This window comes from Myodes glareolus, chromosome 4, assembly GCF_982192425.1.
Source record: "Myodes glareolus chromosome 4, mMyoGla1.1, whole genome shotgun sequence".
Taxonomy (NCBI): domain Eukaryota; kingdom Metazoa; phylum Chordata; class Mammalia; order Rodentia; family Cricetidae; genus Myodes; species Myodes glareolus.
The window spans coordinates 73,522,809-73,545,654 of NC_142029.1; the positions used below are offsets into that span (position 1 = coordinate 73,522,809).

General features: G+C 43.9%; 1 protein-coding gene across 6 annotated transcripts in view; it reads right to left on the reverse strand.

Annotated features, from left to right (window-relative positions):
- The window catches only part of Kmt2a (lysine methyltransferase 2A), an 82,498-nt gene that overhangs the window by 4,932 nt on the left and 54,720 nt on the right, over positions 1–22,846 (reverse strand). For 5 of the 6 annotated variants that reach the window (XM_087905595.1, XM_087905596.1, XM_087905594.1 and 2 more), the window contains 17 exons: positions 22,627–22,820; positions 22,303–22,409; positions 20,436–20,573; positions 18,610–18,768; positions 17,742–17,859; positions 17,555–17,633; positions 16,257–16,417; positions 15,702–15,884; positions 11,289–15,537; positions 10,795–10,875; positions 8,972–9,033; positions 6,885–7,055; positions 4,876–4,950; positions 2,992–3,166; positions 2,524–2,631; positions 1,480–1,563; positions 737–866 (listed from right to left, as the gene is read on the reverse strand). In XM_087905595.1, coding sequence (XP_087761721.1) covers positions 737–866; positions 1,480–1,563; positions 2,524–2,631; positions 2,992–3,166; positions 4,876–4,950; positions 6,885–7,055; positions 8,972–9,033; positions 10,795–10,875; positions 11,289–15,537; positions 15,702–15,884; positions 16,257–16,417; positions 17,555–17,633; positions 17,742–17,859; positions 18,610–18,768; positions 20,436–20,573; positions 22,303–22,409; positions 22,627–22,820 — 6,274 coding nt within the window. The remainder of the gene's footprint in view (positions 1–736; positions 867–1,479; positions 1,564–2,523; positions 2,632–2,991; positions 3,167–4,875; positions 4,951–6,884; positions 7,056–8,971; positions 9,034–10,794; positions 10,876–11,288; positions 15,538–15,701; positions 15,885–16,256; positions 16,418–17,554; positions 17,634–17,741; positions 17,860–18,609; positions 18,769–20,435; positions 20,574–22,302; positions 22,410–22,626; positions 22,821–22,846) is intronic. The other variant, XM_087905597.1, reaches the window with a different exon arrangement.

The window sequence follows — 22,846 nt, forward strand, 5'->3', positions numbered from 1 at the left end:
TCACATTCCCGGCCCTGAACTTACTCTCTCTTTCAAACACTATGGGACATAGGTGGAGGTCAGAGGACAACTTTCAGGAATAAGGTCTTCCCCTCTACCACATGGGTTCTGAGGACAGAATTCAGGGCATCAAGTCTGAGTCATCTTGATTTTGAGATAGGACTTCTTTATGTAGCCTAGGCTGGCCTTGAACCTGAGGCCTGAGGTGTCCCACGTAGCTCAAGTGCTGGGATGGTAGGTATGGCATGCTCACTCTGGCTGAACTTACCGCTGCTCAGACTGAAGATCATTTCCTATGCTGCTCCCGGTGTTTCCACAGAGGAGACAGTTTCTTCTAAAATTCTACATTCTCTCTTAGTTCCTATTTTTAACATGCTTGGAGGAGGAATTTCTAGATTATAGGCACTAGACTAGAGGAAGACTGTTCTTATCATAGTAAGACCCTAAAACTTGTGTAGCCACGTACTTTAAATCCTGGAATCTGCAGAGCACCTTTATTTACTAATCCACAGAGGGGTTTAGAACACTAATGGGTTCATCACAAAGTATGGAGATGTAAATATTTTTTCAAGTTTTTGTAGACTCAACCCCCACCCCCAAACAACAACAAAAGCAACAACCCACTTTCCGAAGTGAAATCATGTTAATATTTCTATTGGGATCCAAGGATCATGATAAAAGTTGACGGCCCCTTTCTACAGCAAAAGAGAACCTAGAGAATGAGCCCGGCACTCACCTTGCTGTCATAGTATTTCTCGCGCTTATCAGTTTGGATGGAGCGGATGACATTGCCAGCGTACTCAATCACCATCTCACCTGCATCGATGTTTCTCTTACAGAAAAGACCCCGACCGTGGATGGGAGACCTAGGCCATGGACACAAAAATCCAGACACAAATTTCCTCTTTCAAATTTTTTACATTTATTGATTTTATGTGTATGAGTATCTTGCTTGAATGTACATATTGTACCATGTCATGCCTGCTGCCTGTGGTAGTCAGAAGAAGGCACTGAACTTTCTAGAACTGTAGTTACAAATGGTTGTGAGTCACTCTGTGGATGCTGGGTACCAAACACAGGCCCTCTGTAAGAGTAGCTAGTGTTCTTAATGGTTGAGTCATCTCTCCAGACACCAAGATGCAAAATTTCAAATTAATTAATTGTGTGACTAGGTGAAAAAGTCTGCTAGTTTCCCAGTAGAGACAGACACTTGGGCGGGGAGGTCTGGCCCCACTTCATTTGTGTGTATTATATTGCACTGATAAATTACCAAGCATTAATGATTTCTCCATGCTGTAGCCCACTAGAAGAAGCAGAAGTCTAAAGTTAAATTCCTATCAACACCAACAGCTACAGCACGTCAGACTCAATAAATCTATTAAAAACTTCAATGACTGAAGGAGAGAGGCCACTCTGGTATTTGGTCCACTGTATTTGGAAAAACACTAGTTTTCTCAAATTCGGAAATCGCAGCCCTACCTGTAGACACCAACCGCCTCCTTAGAAGTCTTTTTTAAGTGCCGGAAACGCATGGGCATTGGGAGATCCATGCTTGTTGCCCTCCTAAGAGATAAGAATACTGTTAGGAATTCAGTGTTCTGAGGGTGGACTCAGCTCCTACAGAGTGAGGCACTTGCCTGGTGTCAGCCAGGAGTGCCTTAGGCTCTTCTGCCTCTGCCTCCCAAAAGTCACCACACCTGAGTTCATTTTGGGTTTTCTTGAGACAAGGTCCTTGTGGCCCAGGCTAGCCTTAAACTTGAGGTAACACTCCTGCCTCAGCCTCCTGAGTAATGGGACCATATGCCTGTGCCCATGGTGACTGGCTACACTGTAATATATACATAGCTCTTGGGTGTTAATGGTGACTAGTATCACATGAATAGTTATTGGGATAGATTACTGTTAAAAAATGCATCCCACAATTATTCAAATTTCATATTCATATTTTTTAAAAAATATTTTTATGTGCACTGGTGTTGGCCTGCATGTCTGTATAAGGGAGTCAGAACCACTGGAACTGGAACTGCAGACAGTTGTGAGCTGCCTTGTGCATGCTGGGAATTAAACCCGAGTCCTCTAGAAGAGCAGTCAGTGCTCCCAACCACTGAGCCATCTCTTCAGCTCCTTCATATTTTTGTTACCAGTCGGCTAATGCTACATGTCTCAGTCTTCCAAATGTCACCCAAGAAACTGCCATCCCATCAAAAAATACTCTGAGCACTGGGGTGAAAACCAAACATTTCTTCTGTGTTTTTTATTTGTTTTGTTTTTTGGAACAGGGTCTGATGTAGGCCAGGCTGGTTTTCAACTCAAGTCTGAATGTAGCTGGGAATGATCTTAAACCTGAGATGCTTTTGCTTCTAAACCCCGAGTGCTAGGATTACAGGTATGCAGCACTGTGCCCAGCTGAAGAGAGGAATTCTAATGACTATTAACACATTTCCAAATATTAATAGCTCTTTCCTCTAGAGCCCACAAGAAGAAGGAGGAGTCAGGGTGTCAGGTCGGGCCAGGATGACTTACCGCGCAGACTTGAGCTGTACCTCTTCCTCCTCCTCATCGTTGGGGTTGTATTCAGGAGGCTGTCGATGTTTAGAAGCCAGGAAGTTAAACATGTCAAATGCCGACTTCCTGGAGCCAAAAGATTAAGGTTTGTTTTTAGAGAAAGGCTCTAATAAAGGAGTGGAGATGGTACCACTGATACCGAAAACCTTAAAAGGTAGTGGGACAGAACTATCATTAGATAACAAAGCCAAGACTGCAAACGCTCATAACAATATGGGCCCAGTAGTGGTGGACACATGCCTTTAATCCCAGCACTTGAGAGGCAGAGGCAGACCAATCTCTATGAGTTTGAGGTCAGCCTGGTCTACAGAGCGAGTTCCAGGACAGCTAGGACTACACTCAAAAAATTTATCTCAAAAAACCAAAAAGAGAAGAAAAAAGAAAAAAAAAATATCAAAAACCCAAACCAAACAAAATGGAACTTGCCTCAGGTGAACCTCAGCCCTGGCTGAGCCGTGAGGGTTCAAGGGGGGTTCATTGGCCTCTTCTGGTTTGTGGAAACGGAATTTGTAATTCCGACAGTGCTTGGCACCAGACAGCTGCTCAATCAAGAACACAACCGCATCATGGAGAATCCCGAGCATCCTCAAACCGTTCACACCTAAAGAATAAAAGGCACCTGGGTGGTGAGTGTGTAGCAACAGGAAACTGAGTGGCATTAACAAAAGGCTGCATTGGAGAGCAACTGCCAGAGCCTAATACTCTGGTAGGTGACATTATAACTATTTAGAAATTGGCATGAGAATGCTACTGAAATAATGCCTGATAAATTTAGGATGTTTACCATAAATTGCTTTCACCAAACTCTGGCCTGTTTTCTGTGTGTTGCACATATAGAGGGCTATGTGCCATTTTATTTCATGCTCATAATGGCCACCCAATGTAGGAATCAACAGCCATTTTTGGGGGGCGGGGTAAGTGAAAGAACCAGTATCAGTTCAAGATCCTTAAGACCAAGTTCTCAGCACAAATGAGATTTTTCCCCAAAGGGACAAAGAGCAGGGAATAAGACAAGAGATAGTGGACAAGGGAGAAGAGGTTAAAGAACAAGGAGCGGGGGAAGGCATTTGTTATGGGGGGCAGCAACAAAGAACTGCTTCTGGAGAGGGAGGAGACAGATGTGGCCCACAGACAAATGGCAGTTTATAAAGGTGAAGGGGGAAACCTGTGTTAGGATGAGGTATTTAATCTTAATTGGACATGCTAATAGGGCAGCCAAAAATGGGACTTTGATTGCTGGACTCCAATACTTGGATAACTAAACCTTGATAGTCTCAGGAGGAGGAAGTGGCCAAATAAGGGAATAAAGAGACCTTAGGACTAGCTTTAGAAATATAATTTAATGGTTTTTAGCAAGGCAGAGAGAATGGGGGAGCAGGGCAAGGCCTACCAGGTCCATGTCTGCCATGCTCGGGTGGGCTAGAGTTCTTTCAGTAAGTTTTATATATAACTAGGCAAGCACCCTGCCACTTGAGTGACACCCCAGCCCATCAAAAGCTTCATGTTAAAGAGAGAAAACTAACTTAGCATCATAGACTTTAACACAGCCCAAGTCACACAGCTGGTGTGCTGGGATTTGAACTTTGTACTCTATAACTCCAAATCCAATCTCCTTTTTGTTTACAGGTAATAGAGCACCTGGTTCTGAGCTCATAGGCACCGAATTTGAAAGGAACATCATTATTTTAGACACAGAGCCTTCCTGGGCTCACAGTGACTGCGGGAGCTGCGCACTTCACAGCTGCCTGGGTTTCCTCAGCCTCATGATGTAGAAGCATTCACATTTTCTCTTTGTTTTATGAAAACGTTTCTATAAATCTGCTGGCATGGATGGCTGAAAGTATCTTTACAGAAAAGAAACAAGTCACTGTAACCAATGTCATGTTTCTTTCTGACAGTAGCAAACAGCTAATGTTCTACACATTATTATTAGGTATGCTATTTCAACTAAAATATACTTCTTAGGGCCTGTTAGGGCCTGTGAATATGGCTGTGTGGAGTACTTGCTTAAGTATGTGTGATGTCCTAAGTTCAATTCCTAGTACTGTAAAAAACTCTGGTATTACTATTAGATATAGAATAAAGGTGCTCATTATGGATAAGAGCTCCATTTCAGGAGTGTGCTTATACTAGGATCACATACAATTTCAAACACAAAGTTAGTATTTACACCCTAAAGCTGTGAATTATTTTATCTTTTATTTAAACACTTTTTATTGATTTTTTAAAAATAGATTCAACTGTGTGGCTTACACTAACAAGTTGCCAGAACATTTGGAGTCTTAGCAAAATAACAGCACCACCCATTACCTGCAAATGAGAGCTGCTTCAGACGGGCATTGGATCGGGCTTCCTGGACTTTATCTGTCAGTGACTTCCAGGCATCTGAAAGGAAATAAAAGAAAACCATTGGCAGGAAAGAATTTGTGCTGACATGTCTTACTGCCAAACAGTGTGCATGGCCACTGGTGTAGAGAATCACACTGCACCTGAGGTCAGCACTGTTGTCTTTCTCCACGTCTCAATTCAGTACAGGAGAAGCAGCCAGGAACACACTGTTCGCAGTAATTCCCTTTACCAGGGGCCTGAGGATACACATACCTTCTGACTCCCTTATCCCTGATGCATTGTCATACTTGACCTTAAATTTAATTTAAAAAAAGTAAACAGGGCTGGATGTGGCGGCAGCTGGGTGTGGTGGTGTCTGCTTTTAATTTCACCTCTCTAGAGTTGGTGGATCTCTGTGAATCTAAGATCATCTGGTCTACAAAGTGAGATCCAGGCTAGTGAATAGTGAGATCTTGCCTCAACAACAAAAGTTAATATACAAAAGAACAGGATTTGTTATGATCCCGTTTTCTTTCTTTTTAATAGAGCCAGTTTCATACTATAGGCTAGTTTGTAATTCACTGGGTCACCCAAACTAGCCTTGAATGTGAGCAATCTTCATGGTTCTGCTTCCAGAGCACTGGGATTATAGGTATGCCCCACCAGGCCAAGCTCACACTCAGACTTGTTACATTTTCATACACAGACATGTTCGTTATTGTACTTTTAGAACCCATACTTTCAAATTTGTTCTTCCTTTATTTATTTAAACAGACCCCCAGCATTGCCTAGGCTGGTTCTGACTGAACTCCCGGGTTCCAGTCATCTCTGCCCCAGGCTCCACAGCAGGTGTAAGGAGAGCATGCACTGCCACATGCGGGTCTGAGGATCTCTGATTCTTCTCTCTATCCTTATATCGCAGGAGTCACCAAGTCTGTCCACCGTTCCATCCCTTCTTTTCCTATGTGGTTTTTATTACCTGGCATTTCTACTACAGCAATACACTTAATAAATAACTAGTTCAATGTTGTTCTCCCCCTTGAGGTGTTGGGGATCAAACCGAAGAAGGCTCTGCACATGCTAGAAAATCATTTAGCATACTGATCTGTACCCCAGCCCTTTCTTATTTGTTCATTTTATTCTGAAAAAAGCCCCGGTAAGTTGCACCAGGCCCAGTTTAAGCCAGTCTTGTAAAGAGCTGCTACACTGAGCTTTATGAATTTCTGCTTTTATTCTATTAAAAAAATTCAAAGATCTCATGGTTTGTCACTACAGGCTCTCTCAAACTTGTGCCCAATTCACCTTCCAATTTTTCTTTCACTGTTCAAAGGCATTTTCCCATCCAAAATAAGTCAAAACCGAAGTTTTTTCTAACTTCGTTACATTCTCTCTGTGGAAAGCTCCCTGCATTCCTCTTTGGCTAATCCAAATTCCATTTCCCCTTAACTGGGTCTGCTGCTCTAGTCATCTTCCTGAGTTTTGGCCCTAACTCACCCCAGTGATCTTTCATTCCTTTCAATGTTTCAAGTACTTACTAGGTCTTCACTAGTTCTCGAGCAACTAATGAACATCTAACAAGCTAAGAGTGAACAAGGAAGTAAAATTCCAACCTTTACTGAAGAGCTCAGAGCTAAATGAGTGAGAAAGGACCGCAACATTTGCATGAAGGGCTTTCTGCTGCAGGAGACAGAAAAGGCAGAGCTGGCAGTAACCAGGGGAGACAGGAAGGAACACTGTGGGAGCATGTGTGGGAGCGCACCTGGGGGAGGGGCAGCACTGCAGGGGGGTAAGCTGGAGAGAATAATGGACACTGTGGGAGCACGTGTGGGAGCGCACCTGGGGGAGGGGCAGCAGTGCTGGGTATGTGAGTGCATACAACCTGCAGCCCTGAACGCTTTTCAAGAGTGACAGCTGCCTCATCAACAAGAGTTGTGCAGAGAAGCAACTGCAACAAGGGCCTGATTGAAGCAGACTTAACTCAAGCCACTCACCTTCAATGCTTTCCGCACAGATCTGAAAGCCATCGTCGCTTGAAATTTCAAAAACAAGTCCTTTCTTGGGCTTTTTCTCGGTGATGTTTTCCTTCCTCTTTTGTTCCTGCTGGAGCCAAAGCATCAGTGGTGAGCTGAAACCGCTCTCTTCTTCTTCCACTGCTTTCAGCTCTAAGAAGGGAAAACAAGGGCCGTAGTATTTGCTTAAGCCAATGGGCATTGAGTGCTATGTGCAGAAAGCTCTACTCCAGTGTTTTCAACCTGTAGGTCATGATCCCTTTGGGGGTCAAATCACCCTTCCACGGGGGTAGCCTAAGACTATCAGAAAACACAGATATTTATATTATGACTCAATAGTGGCAAAATCAGAGTTATGAAGTAGTAACAAAAACATTTTTTTTTTTATGTTGGGAGTCACTACAACATGAGAAACTGTACTAAAGGGTCGCAGTGTTAGGAATGTTGAGAACCCCTGTTCTACATGCATCACCCCATTTCTGAGGACATACTGTACCTCACCAGTAAAAGCACTGAGGTGCAAGGAACTTGCCCTGGGACACAGCTACCAAGTACTAAAATGGTGAAGGAGTGTGCTGTGTTATTCAATAGGTGTTTTTATTTGTAGCAGAGCTTCTGGTATAACAATGTAATCTTTTTTTCTTCATACACAACTGCTCTCAATAGGATCAAGGCCAAGTCAAACCAAAGCAAACAAAAGTTCCCTTTACTACATGTGAACCACTGGTTATGTCTCAGATACTCTTCTAGGAACTTCACCCAGATTATCTCCTGCAGTCCTCACAATCACCACTGAGACAGGTGTTATTATTAACCCCCCCCACACACACTTTTTGAGATAAGGTTTTACTATGTAGCTTGATCTGAGCTTGCTATGGATACTATGATGGCCTCAAACTCACAGAGATCAGTCTGCCTTTGCTTCCCAAGTGCTACACTTAGAGGTGTGCTATCATAAGCTAGCTTGACTCCTTTTAAAGATTAGAAAACTGAGCTGGATGTGGTGGTGCATGCCCATGACCCTACTGTTGTGGGGAGGAGGAAGGATGACCAATGCTAACCTGAGCTACCTAGAAAGTGAAGAGGCTAGCCAGGACAACACAGCGAGACCTCATTCAATGTAATGCAATGAAAGAATGAATACATGGATAAACATGGGGAAGCTGAGGTAGGCCAAGTAAGAGTCAAGTTTATACAGCTAAAGTAAACATAGGCTCTGAAGCTGCCTGGTTCTGGAGATTGAACTCAGTCACCATACCTGCCTGGAATCAGTACTCAGGCTTGACGCAGGGTTGGTAACAGTCCAAATCAAGGCTAAGCCGCTCTCTTCTGGAAAGTCACCTTTTTATTATTGCTTATTTATTTAATCTGTTTTTCTAAGACAAGAGCTCACTCTGACGTCCAGGCTTAGCCTGGGCCTCAGTATGTAGCCCAGACTGTCTTCAAACTCACGACAACCTTCCTGCCTCTGCTTCTGGTGTCAAGTGCTTGGGTTCTCTGTGCGTACCATGCTAACTGTAAAATGACCAAATGGCACTAGGCCAGGAAGTACTGTGAGGTGCACATGGTTTTAGGATTGAATACCAACTACCTAAGAGAGATCGTTCCAGTTTCTGGAAGGGAATTTACCCTAAATTACCATCCAGATATGAGAAACAACCTAAGAGATAACTAAAGGTTATTGCAGCTACCTAAAATGTCACTGTCCCTGGAGCCAGTTTAACGAAAGAGAATTCACCTATGGCAGGTGACGACAGACCACGATCAAGGAAATTGGGAGAAAGGGCTGAGTTTTACATCATCACTTCTTGGGGCTTAGGTTGGTGTCTCTCCTATCTAGACTATCAGGAGATAGTGCAGGTGGTGATTCTGTTTTAGGCTGGGACTTGTGATGTAGTACAGGCTGCCCTCAAGCCCACTCTGTAGCACAGGCTTGCCTTGAATTCACAATTCTGTCTTAGCTTTACAAGTGTTGGAGTTACAAGTGTGCACCACCATGTGTGGCTAACGCACGTGATTTTTAAACAGATCCGAGTTCTCTATGAAAGCCGACTGACCGACCAACACACCTGCATTTTCTTGCTCACTTGCTGGATTGATTGCCTGAATTTCTGGAAGAGCAGCCACTGGTCTGAAAGAAAAAGAAAACCAGACATGAGACGCGAGGCCAGCGGTTTTCAAACTCGAAGATAAAACTGTTCATGATCTGCCATATACTCTGTCAGCTATTTAAAACAGTAGCTAAGAAAATGAGCATAAAGTGCTTGAAAATTTGTTTATTAGTGCGTGAGGGTGGGGGAAGTATGTATGCCTGGATGTTGAAAAGCTCCTTCCACTGTGGGATCCAGCGATCAAATTTAGGTCAAATTTTAAAATTTTTCTTTGTGTATAGTGTGTGTGCTGTGACTATATGGGTGCCCACAGAGGCTGGAGAGGCTGGATGCAAACAAGGATGCTCTGTTAGGACAGAGAGCACTCTTAACTGCTTCGTCATCTCTCTAGCCCTAAAACCATGCTTAGGAGACTTTTCTTCAAATATTGGCAGTAAGCTTCTTATTCTGAAATTTTTATAGTAAGAAAAATGGAAAGATGCTTGTCAGGACAGTGTTATATAACTCAAGTAAGTCAGCTGGCTTACCTAAAAACATGGGTAGGCTGTAGAAGCCAATACACAACCTATTTTCAGCTTCTCAAATTTAATAACAACTAAAATAGCCCAAGTGCATACTAATATGCATGAAGTTAGCTAGTTAAGTAAATACTGTAAAGCACACACAGCATGGAAGCAGCAGAGAAACAGCTGAAACACAGCATGGATACATGTCAAAAACAAAACAGTAAATACAGCAGCATCCATTTACTATAAAAGTATGTACACATGCTTACATAAGAGTACACACGCACACATATTTGCAGAATAAAACCAAACCATTAGGTTGGAGACATGGCTCAGTGGTTAATATCACTGGCTGCTTTTCCAGAGGATCCAAGTTCAATTCCCAGCAACCACATGGCAGCTCACAACTGTCTGTAACTCCAATTTCAGCGGATCTGACACCCTCATACAAACATACATATAGTCAAAATACCAATGTACATAAAATAAAAATAAATAAATTATAAAAAAAAAAAACCCCAAACACCAAACTATTACCAAAGGGACTTCCAGGGAAGAGACTGAGAAGGAGTGAGCAGGACATACAGGAACCATCAGAAATCATTTAAATAATTTTAGCTTAGAGAAAGGCAAAAAAGGGTAGGGGGTAGATGGGCCAGCAAGATGGCTCAGAGAGTAAATTGATTGCTGTGCAAGCCTGATCTTTAGAGTTTTCTCTTTAGAGTCTGTGGAAAGGGAGGAGGAGCGAAATGGTCGCGCCACGTTGTCCTCTGACCTCTACCCATGTACTACACTACTGCAGATAACAACTACAACTACACAGTGCACGTACACACATACATAACAACTACAACTACATGGTGCACGTACACACACACATAACAGCTACAACTACATGGTGCATGTACACACATACAAATAATAACTACACTAGTGCATGTACACACATAGATAATAATTACAAACTACAAATCTAAGAAGATAAAAAATGGTCTACTTCATTTTTGTTTTACAAGCCTGTATTTAGTTTTATTAAAACAAAATAGGATTCTTTTTTTTTTTGGGTGGGGGGGGATGGAAGGTCTTACTATGAGGCCTTGACTAGCTTCAAACTCATAGAGGTCTGCCTGCCTCAGCCTCCCCGCACTGGGATTACAGACACCCATACCGTGTGATGCCTGTCAAGAACTCTTCTGCCAACAAAACCAAACCCAGTTCAAATCAAGAGGAAGCTTGTTTTATATGTGGTAGACACGAGAGAGATTTGCAGCTCACCCCACAGGCTGCCCACACTCCTTCTGTGAAGGTTGCTCCACACCGGCTGCATCCTGTTGCTCCCTGTCGGTTCTAGGCGTCCTATAACAGAATCGGTTGTATCTTTTCAAGAAACCATCAGCAAATATGCACTGGACAGATGAAGTTCACAAGGCGGCAACAGGAACTAAGGTCACAAAGCTAGGAAGAGGGCACAAGGATCGTCTAGGGAAAGGGAAGTCTCCTCCATATTTTATATGTTATACTTCCAACAATGAGGTTTTTAAGAAAGAGGGCTTCAGGAGACTGTGCAGCAGGAGTCCTTGCCCATCAGAGAAGACTATCATTCTCTTGCATCCCCAAACCTCAGGGAAACAGAAACAAGAACAAATAGACCACCCATCATTACCAAAGGCATAGATGAAGAAAGGAACTCCCCAGGACCAAGTGAGCAGCGTCACACCCAGAGCACAGAACACCACAGTTGCAGCATAATTATCCTGCCTATCACTCACCGTGTGGCTGAGGGCTGGGGCACTGGCTTGGCTTCTTGGTCTGGAATGTGTGCTTCAGAAGAACTGGACCGCAAATGGGAAACTTTGTGCTTCTTGCCATTCCCTTTCTCTAGGGGCAGCTGAATCCTTTTGACTTTTGGTTTTGGTTTAGTGGGACCTGGCACTGAGGAACTTGCTGACTGCTGTCCAGAGGATGGGGAGCTCCCCGGAGAGGTGGAGCTGGCTTGCTTAGCTGAGGGTAAAACCTTGTTCTGTTCTAGCTTCACACCATTAGGAGCATCTGCTGTCTGGGTGAAGTTGGATGGCTGGGTCCCTGAAGCAGAGTCAGGATCCCGCTCCCGCTGTGAAGAGAGGATGCTGGTTTTGCCAGCTAGGAGCTGGTTCACTTGCTGCAGCTTATAGAGCTCTTCGGCCTCCCCAGAAGAGGATGCAGCTGTCATGCCCGTAGTCTGAGGTGAGGGGAGCACACAGATGCTAGATGCTGCTGTCATTGCAACAGCAGAAGGAGTCTGTGATGTCCCCAGTTGTGGGAACATTCCTGAACTTGGTGGCAAAGCCAGAGGTTGGTCCTGAATGCCCAAGCTCTGCTGGCTGGCTTTGATTAGAAGATTGCTTATTGAGCCAATGTCTGGGGTCCCAAGCAACCTCTGGTTGGCTAAGGTGACATGTCCTGGAACTGATGTACTACTCGTAGGGGTTGTTGTAGTTTGCATGGATACCACATTCAAGACGGAGGAACCGGATGCCAAGGCAGACACGGGCCCAGATGTAAGGTGACTAGTATCCTGGCTTATCGTTGATGTGCCCGCCACTGTGGCAGCGGTTCCGCCCACACTCTGTGGTGGTAACAGGGGTGCCTGTTCAAAATACATGATGCCAGATTTAGATCTTTTTATGATGTTGGGGACAGTTCGGTGAGATGAAGTGTTAAGTGACCCCAAATCTAACAGATTGGGGTGGTTTGAAAGCTGGGAGGGGGTGAAGTTAATCAGTGTCATGTTAGAAACCACATCAGGAGGGGCAATGTTTGAAGGGGCACTAGAGGGAGCAAGCTTTTTATTCTTTCGAGTGTGTAGACGAGATATGGGTCTTTTCTTGAGTCCAGAGGATGGAGTGGCTACTGTGGTAGTGAGGTCTGTCCTCTGGTTGGCTTCTGAACCCAAGAGTTGGGGATCTGGAGGAGGCTGAACCCCAATAAGCAGGCCTGAAGGAGGACTGCTGATGTTGGGTGGGAAACTACTCTGAGCAGCCGCAGGGAAGGAATGTAAGTGCTGGTGATGAGGCATGGAGAGCAGTCCTTTGCTAGCAGGAGGGAACAGAGACTGAGAAGGTGGCAAGCTTGGATTTAGTCCTGCAGTTAGGGTGAGCCCACTTCCCATGGGCCCCAATACCGAAGTATTTGTCTCCATCACACTGGGCGCAGAACTAACAGGAGAGGTCAATTGGATTTTTTGGGTTACTCCATTTGGAAGAGTTTGGAGAACATAAAGTGGCTGCATGTTCTGGTTAACGACAATGAGTTTCTCAGTGGCTGGTTTCAGGTGGGGTGGAGTGGTCTGGACAGCTGCATTAGAGATCTGAGATGGGCCGGGGCTATCAGTAGAATTGGGCACATACTTCTGGTTCTGGATGGGAACAGTAGGGGAAACAGGTACCTGAAGGCCAGGGGTGCTACTGTTTCTAGTTAAATCCTGATTGTTGCCATGACCTTGTTCCACTGAACCACAGGGAGGGCTGGAGATATGATCTGCATCCATGTGTCCTTGGATGAAATGATCAGGAGTCATGTGGCCTTCAGGAGCAGGGTCTACTCCTGGACTCAGCAATGCTGGGTCACCCTCGGTGGAGGATACAGACTTTTCTGTCATAGTCACTCGCTTCTCCCCTGCATCTGAGATGACGGCCAATCTACTGGGATTCTGACTGGGGACAGTGGGACTGCGGGTGGTCAGAACTGAGAGGTCAGATGGCAGCTCAAGAGGCAGCTCAAACTGCTCCTCTGCTGAGATGGAAGAGGAGACACTACTGTCCACAGGCTCTGTTGCCGGCAGCTGCTGAGAAAACACTTCAAAAAGACCCATGTCCTTTTCCCGATTACTGTCAAGACCCAGCCCTTCACCAAGAGTCAAGAGTTCAGAAGATGACGACTCTGGGCTCTCACCCAGAGCCTGCATGGATGGAGTGTTCTTTAGTACAAAGTCCATGATGTCTGAAGGCAAGATGTTCCCACAGTCATCGCTGTTGTTATTGTCAGAGTCAGACTTGAGGAGCTCAGTGTTGTAGGTGTCCAGTAAGTTTTTGTCTGAGGGGGTGCTTGTGTGGACTCTGCGGCTTGACTCCAAGGAGGTGAACTGAGCGTCCAGGGAGTCCTGACCCTGGGCTTTCACCCTGGCTCCAGAGTGGCAGTTATCCAGCTTGGGCTCGCTTTTATGGCCAACAGCACTCTTAATGACATGCTCCTTTTCACCAGCATCTTCAGGTCGATCAATCTTTAAGTTTTCTGTTCCATTTTCTTTACCGTTTCTTTTTGGAATCTGGCTGCTTTTCCTGGTTGTGGCAGTGACACTAGTGTCACTCTCTGTCCCATCATCGACACCATCCAACTGTGAAATTTTTGGCAGATCACATTGTTCCTCCTCTCGAAATAAATTATGGGATGACAGCCGCTCCTCTCCACCAGAAGAAATTACTGTTCTGGTGAAGTTGTAATAGTATAAATCGTCTTCATCAGAAGTGCTCAAGTCATCGGCTCCATCCACCTGTCCTTCCGCTGACCGCTTTCCTCGCTTTTTCCCAGTAGAAGTACTGTAGAATGGAATGTCTTCTTCACCGTAAGACCTTACTCCATAGAGTGGGGTGAGCCCAAAGAACATATTAGACCTTGCACGGGCACTGCGGCGGGGGTACCGCCTCTTAAAAGAGCCATCCTCCTGAGGTTTGGGGCCATCTGGAATCATCAGGTTTCTGTCCTGTTCTGGAAGATTCTGATAGTTGTTACTTTGAGGGTCTTGGGATGAGGTATTGTTGGGGCTCGGCTGAACACCTGGGCCAGCTCCTGGACTTCTGGAAGTGGAAACTGGCTCTGCTGGACATGCTGGTTCTATTTGTGCAGGGGAGTCAGGGCCACTTTCTTTTGGGGTATTTTTAGATTGATTCTCACTCTCCATTTTCAGAGGTGTCACTTTGACTGAGCACTTCCGGGGTGCCTGTAACTCCTTGGAAGATCCTTCTACTTGTGTGGACTGACCTTTAGGGACTCCTGAAATAGGAAGAACTTTATCCCCAATCTTATCAGATGAAACATTATTACATGGCCGTTGCCCCAGAAACGCAGGAGTCAAGACCTCATCAACAAACCCTGGCTTCAGGTTTCCTTCCTCACCAGTCATAATCTGACCAGGTTCCAAAGATGATTTACTGGAATGCTTCTCTTTGCAAGTCTCTTTAGAAGACTTCTTCCCTTTCTGTCTCCTGTCTCTAGAACCGGACCCTACATGTTCATGAAGAATGGATGGCCTGTGGCCCACACCAGAAAGCTTCAAGGTTTTGATTTCACCATCTTCATTTGGAGAAGGCTTTGTTGACTGGGAAGAATCTGCGTGCTGGTCTCGATCATTCCTTTGCCCCCTCACGTGGAGCTGTGGATAGGAGAGTGTCTCTTTAGAAGAGAACGGCACTGCAGAGGGTTCAGCAAAAGTGCCAATTTTACTAATGTTTAATTCTCCCGCAGTGGTATTATGAACCTGTGGAACCAGTTTAGGAATTCCAGAGTAACCTGTGTTATGTGCAGATCCATCTGAGCTCTTGGAACCCAGAGTTCTGTTTTTCTCTCCCTTTAATGAGGAGCCCTTGGGTGTCAAGTCTGAAGCACTAGAACGCTTTACTTCTGAGGATGAAGATCCATCTAAATGACTGGTTTTGGAGCCTCCAGGTACCACTGTCCTCTGTGATCCTGAAGAGGTGGGAGTGCTGTGCCCAAGATTAGAACTTGAATTCAATGGCCCTACGATGCGATCAGTTGCTTTGGCACTTGACTCGGGATCTGTAGCAGTACCAAGGGTGGAGACTGAGGAAACACTATTCCTGGAGTACACACTCCCAGTTCTCATCGGAGACATTATCCGGAGCTTGGACCGCAGGGGTGACAAGGACGAAGTACTATGCCGCCTGGAGCCAATGCTCCGAAGACCAGAGGAGAGTAAAGGATCGCCTACTGTGACGATTTCATGAGTGGTTGGGGTAGGATTTCCTGAACAAGTGAGAAAAAAGGAAGAAAGTGGATCAAGGACAGAACAAATGCGTTGTCACTAGTTCCAACCATGTGGACACACCTGTTTACAGGCAACCCTGGTTGGTAAAAGTCCCAAAGGTAAATTACCTAGAATGGTCAATTGGGTCAGGGACATCCTTTACCTGCAGAAGGCAACGGCCGGCAGCCAGGAGACCTTTGTGTAGGGGAGTAGCTGGGCGTCCGAATCCTAGGGACCTTTGAGATGACATGGTAATAGCAGGAACTCGAGGTCTGTGAATGAGGTCGGTCTGGCGACGGAGGACTTAGGATTGCCGCTGTACTTTGACTGTCCTTACATGAAGTTTCTGTGAGAGGAAATAAAAACTTGCAACTGAAGAGGGCAGTTCAAGTTCCCAGCAGGTGAAGCAGCATCAGGCCCCAGCTATGAGGGCCGCAAGCTGCAGCTGGTTAAGTGCTCGAGCTCGATGATCTGAGTCCAGTCCCTGGAGCCACAGCGGAGGGGGGACCAACTCCACAAGCTGCCTTCCAGCCCCTCGAACATCCCATGGCACATCACATACACAGGCACACACACAGACTGGCAGACACACAGTGCTATTACATGAATGCCAAACTAGAAAAAAAAGGTGGTTTCTGAATTAAACTTTCCCCTATTTTCCAATCACAGTGCATAGTCAAAAAACTTGAATTCAAGTCCCACTTGGATTAAAACCTACCTATAGCTGAGGATGGGCTATGGGCAATGGTCCTGTTGTCGTCATGCTCCACCGTGCTATTGATGTCTGGCTCTACAACAGGAGGACGGCACTCCACAATCTTGCATGTGTACACACAGCGCTTGCGAGCATCTGTGGTGCTCCAGTACACCCGAGAACACCTGGCGAACACAAGGGGAGGACAGATGCACAAACTATCATCCCCAAATTCCTCTCCACCATGGATTCTCTGGTCTCAATGCAGAGAACATAGCTTTATTTCTTAGGTTCTTTTTTTTTTTTTTTTTTTTAAGATTTATTTATTTATTAGTATACAGTGCTCTGCTGTCTGCATGTATGCCTACAGGCCAGAAGAGGGCACCAAATCTCATTGCAGATGGTTGTGAGCCACTGGGAATTGAACTCTGAGCCATCTCTCCAGTCCCATTTCTTAGGTTCTTAATAGAGACTATTATCCCAGTATGGTGGTGTTAAACTTTCTGAAGTCCTTAATGTGTCTTAGGTTCTCAGGAAGTTGTATGACTTTTTTTTCTTTTTTTAAAAGTAACACAAATAGCAAAATATTCTCAGGCACTGAGAAAGAAAAACAATGCCTTCCATTGCACATAACGTAAGACCCTAAAAAATGTCAAACCTGAGGCACCTCCTTTGTCAGTAAGTTCAATAAAACAAAGGAAATACAACTGCTTCAACTCTGGTGACTGCTAATGGAGTCTTGTCTGTGCAAACATCTACCAGATAAACACAAGCACAGGCTGTGTTAGGAGAGCTGGAATGCAGACTTAGAAAATGTGTTGTAAAATCAGGTTCTGAAGAGGGAAGTAGACGTAGAAGAGATTCCTTCCTTCCTTCCTTCCTTCCTTCCTTCCTTCCTTCTTTCTTTCTTTCTTTCTTCCTTTCTTTGAGATAGGATCTCCCTATGACCTTAACTGGCCTGGAACTCACAGAGATTCACCTGCCTCAGCTTCTCTTCCAAGTGCCTGTGTTAAAGGTGTACACAACACTGACTGGCTCTAGGAGAGGCATTTTGATAATTTACTGTCAGCTTGTCAAATAATTTAATCAACACAAAAGATTATAAGTTGTTTGCTTTGAGACAGGGTTTCAGTATGCAGCCTAAGCTAAATTTATGATCTTTCAGTTGAGCAGGGTAATGCATGAGGAAAGATCGTGAGTTTTAAGACAGCCTGTGAGAACTGGTGGGTGGTGGGTTTAGCGAAAGGCAGCTACTAAGTATACCTCCACATTTAATGACCCCACACTTTTTGGGAGCCATGCTACTAGGCTACTGGACTTACTGGTATCCAATAGGAAAGAGCTTATCTTCACAGTCAGAGAGGTCATTCAAAATCCCCAAACAGTCGATCGTCATCGAGCCTAACAAAGGAAAAAAGAAACCACGAAGAGAATTATTTTGTAACCGAGGACCACAAAACGCACAAACGATAAACCAGTCTTCCCCATTAACGAAGACCTGGGTCATACCAATCATCATGTGGATGTTTTCTGGTTCCAAGCCATTGAGGAACTTCCTCCGCAAGCTGATTCCTTCAAAGTCCACAAACACTCTTCTAAAGACTTCAAATCCATTCTCAGGAACCACCTTAAATGAAACCCAATGCTGCTGTTAATGGACTGTCCCTTTGTGTTACATTCAGAGTTCCAACTCCTGGGGCAAAGCAGAGAACCTATCTCCAAATCACCTGTCTTTTTACTACCGCGTTCTTTATTTCTCATAAGAGATGATTTCCTTGAGATAGTCAAGAAAGGCAAAACTGAGTTGATCACCTTGTTGTTTTTCAGTATTTCCCTCTTAAATGTATAGAGAATTCAGCAGGTGAGGAGGAATCTTCAACACTTATTGTTAAGCAAAAGTTAGAGCAGAAATGCTACAAACTACACGGTACCAATCATAAGGAACTCTGCAAGTGGAAACTGCCGTGGATGATAAGTTAAAACAACTTCTCAGCAAACTGGATATTAGTAAAAGATCAGTGGTTTTTAGGGGGAAAGTCAGAAAAACAGGCAGAACACCGGATTTGTAGGAAAATGAAAATATACAAACTACAATGGTGAATACACATTATAAGATATTTGTACAAACTCATATGGTATACAACATCAAAAATGAACCCTAACATAAATGATAACTGTGTGAAATGTGTACTGATATAGACCCATCCAACTGTAACAAATACACCACTCTGGTGGGAGAGGCTATGGAAGTGTGAGGTGGGGCCAGGAAATCTCTTCCCTTTGCTAATTTTACTGTGAATGTCTAAGTCTGCTCTGGGATAATAAAGCCTGTTATTAACAGCTACAACAGAAGCAACCAAACAGCTGAGCTTCTCACCTCGCCTTTGATCAAGTCCCGATGCCGCTGACAATACACTTTTTTATCATCCAGAAAGACACAGTTCTTGGCTCGGGAACACATGAAATGGTAGTTGCTGGTGCAGGATGTGAGACAGCAACCCACAGTGGCTCCTGGTTTTTGGCAGAATTCACATCTCTACAAGTCCAGAAAGAACAGTCCTATTTAGACAGGCAGGCATTTTAAGACATCTCTTCTATGACTTGCCCCTTCTGAGCATCCTCCGTTCACTTTCTTGTTAGTCTGCTAAGCTACAGGGGAACAATATGAACCACAATGTAGTAACAAGGAAATTTAAACACTTAAATTGGATTTACACTTTGAACTGAAATAAGTTATTCCTAGAATGCATAGTGGGTTTATTAGACTTGAAACTACAAAGATCAATGTCAAAAAACATGCACTTGCAAGAAAGTTGTTACATCTCAAAGCAACTCAGTGTTTACTAAAATTTTACTAGTAAGAAACTAGTTGCCTTAGGGTTGCCATCGCTATGATGAAACCTATCAAGGGTTTATGTCAGTCACGGCGCCGTGCAGCAGTTCATCATCAAGGCAGTGAGGGCAGAAACTGACACCAAGGCAATGGAGAGTGATGCTTACTAGCTCACTCATCCTTCCTTCCTTCCTTCCTTCCTTCCTTCCTTCCTTCCTTCCTTCCTTCCTTCCTTCCTTCCTTCCTTCCTTCCTTCTGTTGTTGTTGTTGTTGTTGTTGTTGTTGTATTTATTATTTTGGAGACAGGCTTTCTCTGTGTAGCCATTGCTGTCCTGGGACTTCGCTGTAAACCAGACTGGCCTCAAACTCAAGATATTTATTTGCCTCTACCTCCCAAGTGCTGGGATTGAAGGTGTGTGCCACCACTACCTAGCTCTCAGCTCAGCTTTCTTATAGAACCCCGGATCACCAGCTCAGGGATGATACCACCCACAATGGGCTGGACCCTCCTCATCAATCACTAATTAAGAAAATGGCCTTATGGAAGCATTTTCTCTCAATAGATTTCCCGTTTCTGATAACTCTAGCTGTGTCAAGCTGACATAAAGCTAGCTAGCACACTAGTTCTGCAGTATTAGATGTCACTGCTAAACTACCTTACTCCATGATTCAAAGACTCCATTCGCTAAGCCCTCGTCACTCTTACTCTATTAGTCTGTGTCCTCTTGTCTGTTCTTCCCACAACCCACACATTCTCCTTTCATGTGTTATTTGTCTACTGGCTATGATCCTTCTGGTAATCTTTCATGACCAAACTCTAGCTTCTAAATGTGACTGTTCTCAGCTGCTTTGATAACTTCCCATCTTCCTTTGACCTCACACACATACATGGGTTTATTCTGTGGAACTTCAGAACGCTGATTTAACTGGGCCTCTGAAATTGATGTTCCTCGTATATCTGAATGATGCTCAAGTTAGATGCTGCTTTCTTTTTCTATTTCTTTTTAAAAGCTTTTGTTTTTGATGACTTATTTATTTTTATTTCATGTGCATTTGTGTTCTGCCTGTATATGTGTCTGTGCGAAGGTGTCAGATGCCCTGGAAGTGGAGTCACAGACAGTTGTGACTTGCCATGTGGGTGCTGGGAATTGAACCCAGATCCCCTGAAGAGCAGTCAGTGTTCTTAACTGCTCAGTCATATCTCTGGGCCCTGATTTTGTGTTTCTTTTGTTTCCTTTTTCAAAGGATCAGACCTACAACACACCAGTACTTACTGGCAAGCTACTGACAACACTGTCAAGAATGAGGGAGACGGTATTCCCTCCCAGAACACTGAGTCCACTTCATAAATGTACATACTAAGTTCTTACCAGCTGCTTGCCCCTGATCACAGCCATATGCACATTCTTTAGTGATCCATCATCATCTTCAAACACTTCTGCTGACCACAAAGCACAATTCACATGTGTCCACTCATTTTGGCCGATGTAGAGCAAGCGGCCAGCATCCTAAAGAACATAATACCAAAGAAGTTCATATTAACTTTATCTCAGACAAGACACTTCAAGAAAGCAACTATAATTCTTTAGAGAGTGAATCATAATCCAGTTTTCAATGTTTCTTCTATATTCTATTTTTTTCATAAAATGAAAATATTTTGTAATTTCACTGAAAGCAAAAGATCAATATACGAAAACTTTATATAAGTGTGCAAACTACTTAAAAAACATATTTTAAATTCAATTCTCAGCTGGGTAGTCGTAGCACATGCCTTTAGTCCCAGCACTGATGAGTCAGAGACAGGCAGATCTTTGTGAGTTCAAGGCCAGCTTAGTCTACAGAGTGAGTTCTAGGTAGGACAGGCTCCAAAACTACAGATTAGAAAAAAAAAATTTAATTCTCTCAGACTGCACTAAAAATTTTTCTCCCGAAGTGCTTGTGGACTGAAGATTGAAGTAGGGCTTCACGCATTCAGATATTCTGCTACTGACCCACATTCCCCCAAATGATGCACTTTAAATTCTCAATGTAAAGGCATTAAACAAAGATTTTACATGTATTGTTTAATTTAATCCTTACAAACATGCTAGGTTAAGAATTATTTTCTTGGGGACTGGAGAGATGGCCCAACAGTTAAGAGCATTTTCTATTCTTACAGAGAATTCAGGTTTGACTCTAGTACCCCCATGGCAGCTTATATACATCTGTAACTCTAGTTCCAGAGGATCTGATGCCCTATCTCAGGCACTGCATGCACAGACATGCATGAAGAAAAGACATACATCTGTGTCCGTACACATAAAATAAAAGTAAGAATTAAAAAAGACATGATCGTCTTCATTTTAAGGATGTAACTGAGGGTCACTGAGGCTAAGCTCTTGTCAAAGTTAGTTAGTAGGCAGGAAGGCACAGAATGAATTCAGGCAGTCTGTCAGAACTGGGGCTCTTGACCATTCAACTACATTACATTAACCCAGGCTATATAATGTATAACTTCAGTCTGATTAAGACTTCATGAAATATTTTGAGGATTAGTTATCAATAAGTTCATTTAAGGTAAATCACCTTTTGAAGAAACTCAGCAGTTATTTAAAACTCTCTACGGCCAGGACTGAAGTTGGCTGAGTTAAGCGCAGTTGTTGCGTTGCAAAGAACCTGGATTCAGTTCCTAGCACCAACACACATAACGACTCTCAAGCATCTATAACTCTAGTTCCAAAGGATCTCACACCCTCTTCTAAACTCCACATGTGGTGTGCGTACATACATGCAGGTAAGACATTCATACACATCTAAAAACTATCTAACATTTAAAGACAAATTATCTCTAAAGCTAAGCACAGTATTACGTGTCTATAATCCCAGCTACTAAAGAGGCTGAGACAAGAGGATCATAAATTCTTAGCCAGCCTGAATAACATGGTAAGACCCTGTCTCAAAATGGAAACAGAAACAAAAATAACTCTAGTTGCCATAAACTCACAATTAAATACAGTTATCAAGTACTGACAAAGGATAAAAGGCTTAGCCGGAGTGGTGGCGCACATCTTGTAACCCTAGCACTTGGGAGGCAGAGGCAGGTGGATCTCTGTGAGCTTTAGGCCAGCCTGGTCTACAAAGCAGACGCCAGGATTGTTACATAGAGGAAGTCTGTCTCAAAACAAACACACACACGCATGCACGCACGCGCGCGCGCTACACATTAGGGTTTTATTAACCAGGATCCCATGTACTTACATTAGCACTGTCATCACCATACATCAGACACAGTGCACACTGCCTGTTGTCATCTATGCCTGGGGGTGGATTCAGCTCTGGACTGTCTTCTCGACTTCTATCAGTACCTTAGAACCCCAAAGATATGCTGTTAAAATTAGTAATACTATGGTTTTTTAAGGGAGATTTCAGCTTAAGTAGTCTATAAAATAAACTTTTTATAAGGTGTTTATAGTTGTGTTATCTGAAATTCCTTTCTGATATTGAGTACATTAAATTTAGATTCACGAAGCCAATCACATGCATCCAGTGAGAAGGTAATGTCTACTCATTTTGATGACTTACTCAAGATTGGTGGTGTAGGAGGATGCAGAGGTGTGGGTGAGTCTGGTTCTCCAGGGCCTTTAGGTTTGGGAGCTGGAATGATTTTCTTCATTAGAGGAGGCTGCTCAGTGTGGTTGTTCTCCTCTCGCTCCTGCCACTGAGCATAATTATGGTCAAGTGAAGGTGGAAGCACTGCGTTGGGTAACATCCCACTGCTGGAAACAATCGATCAACAAGTATT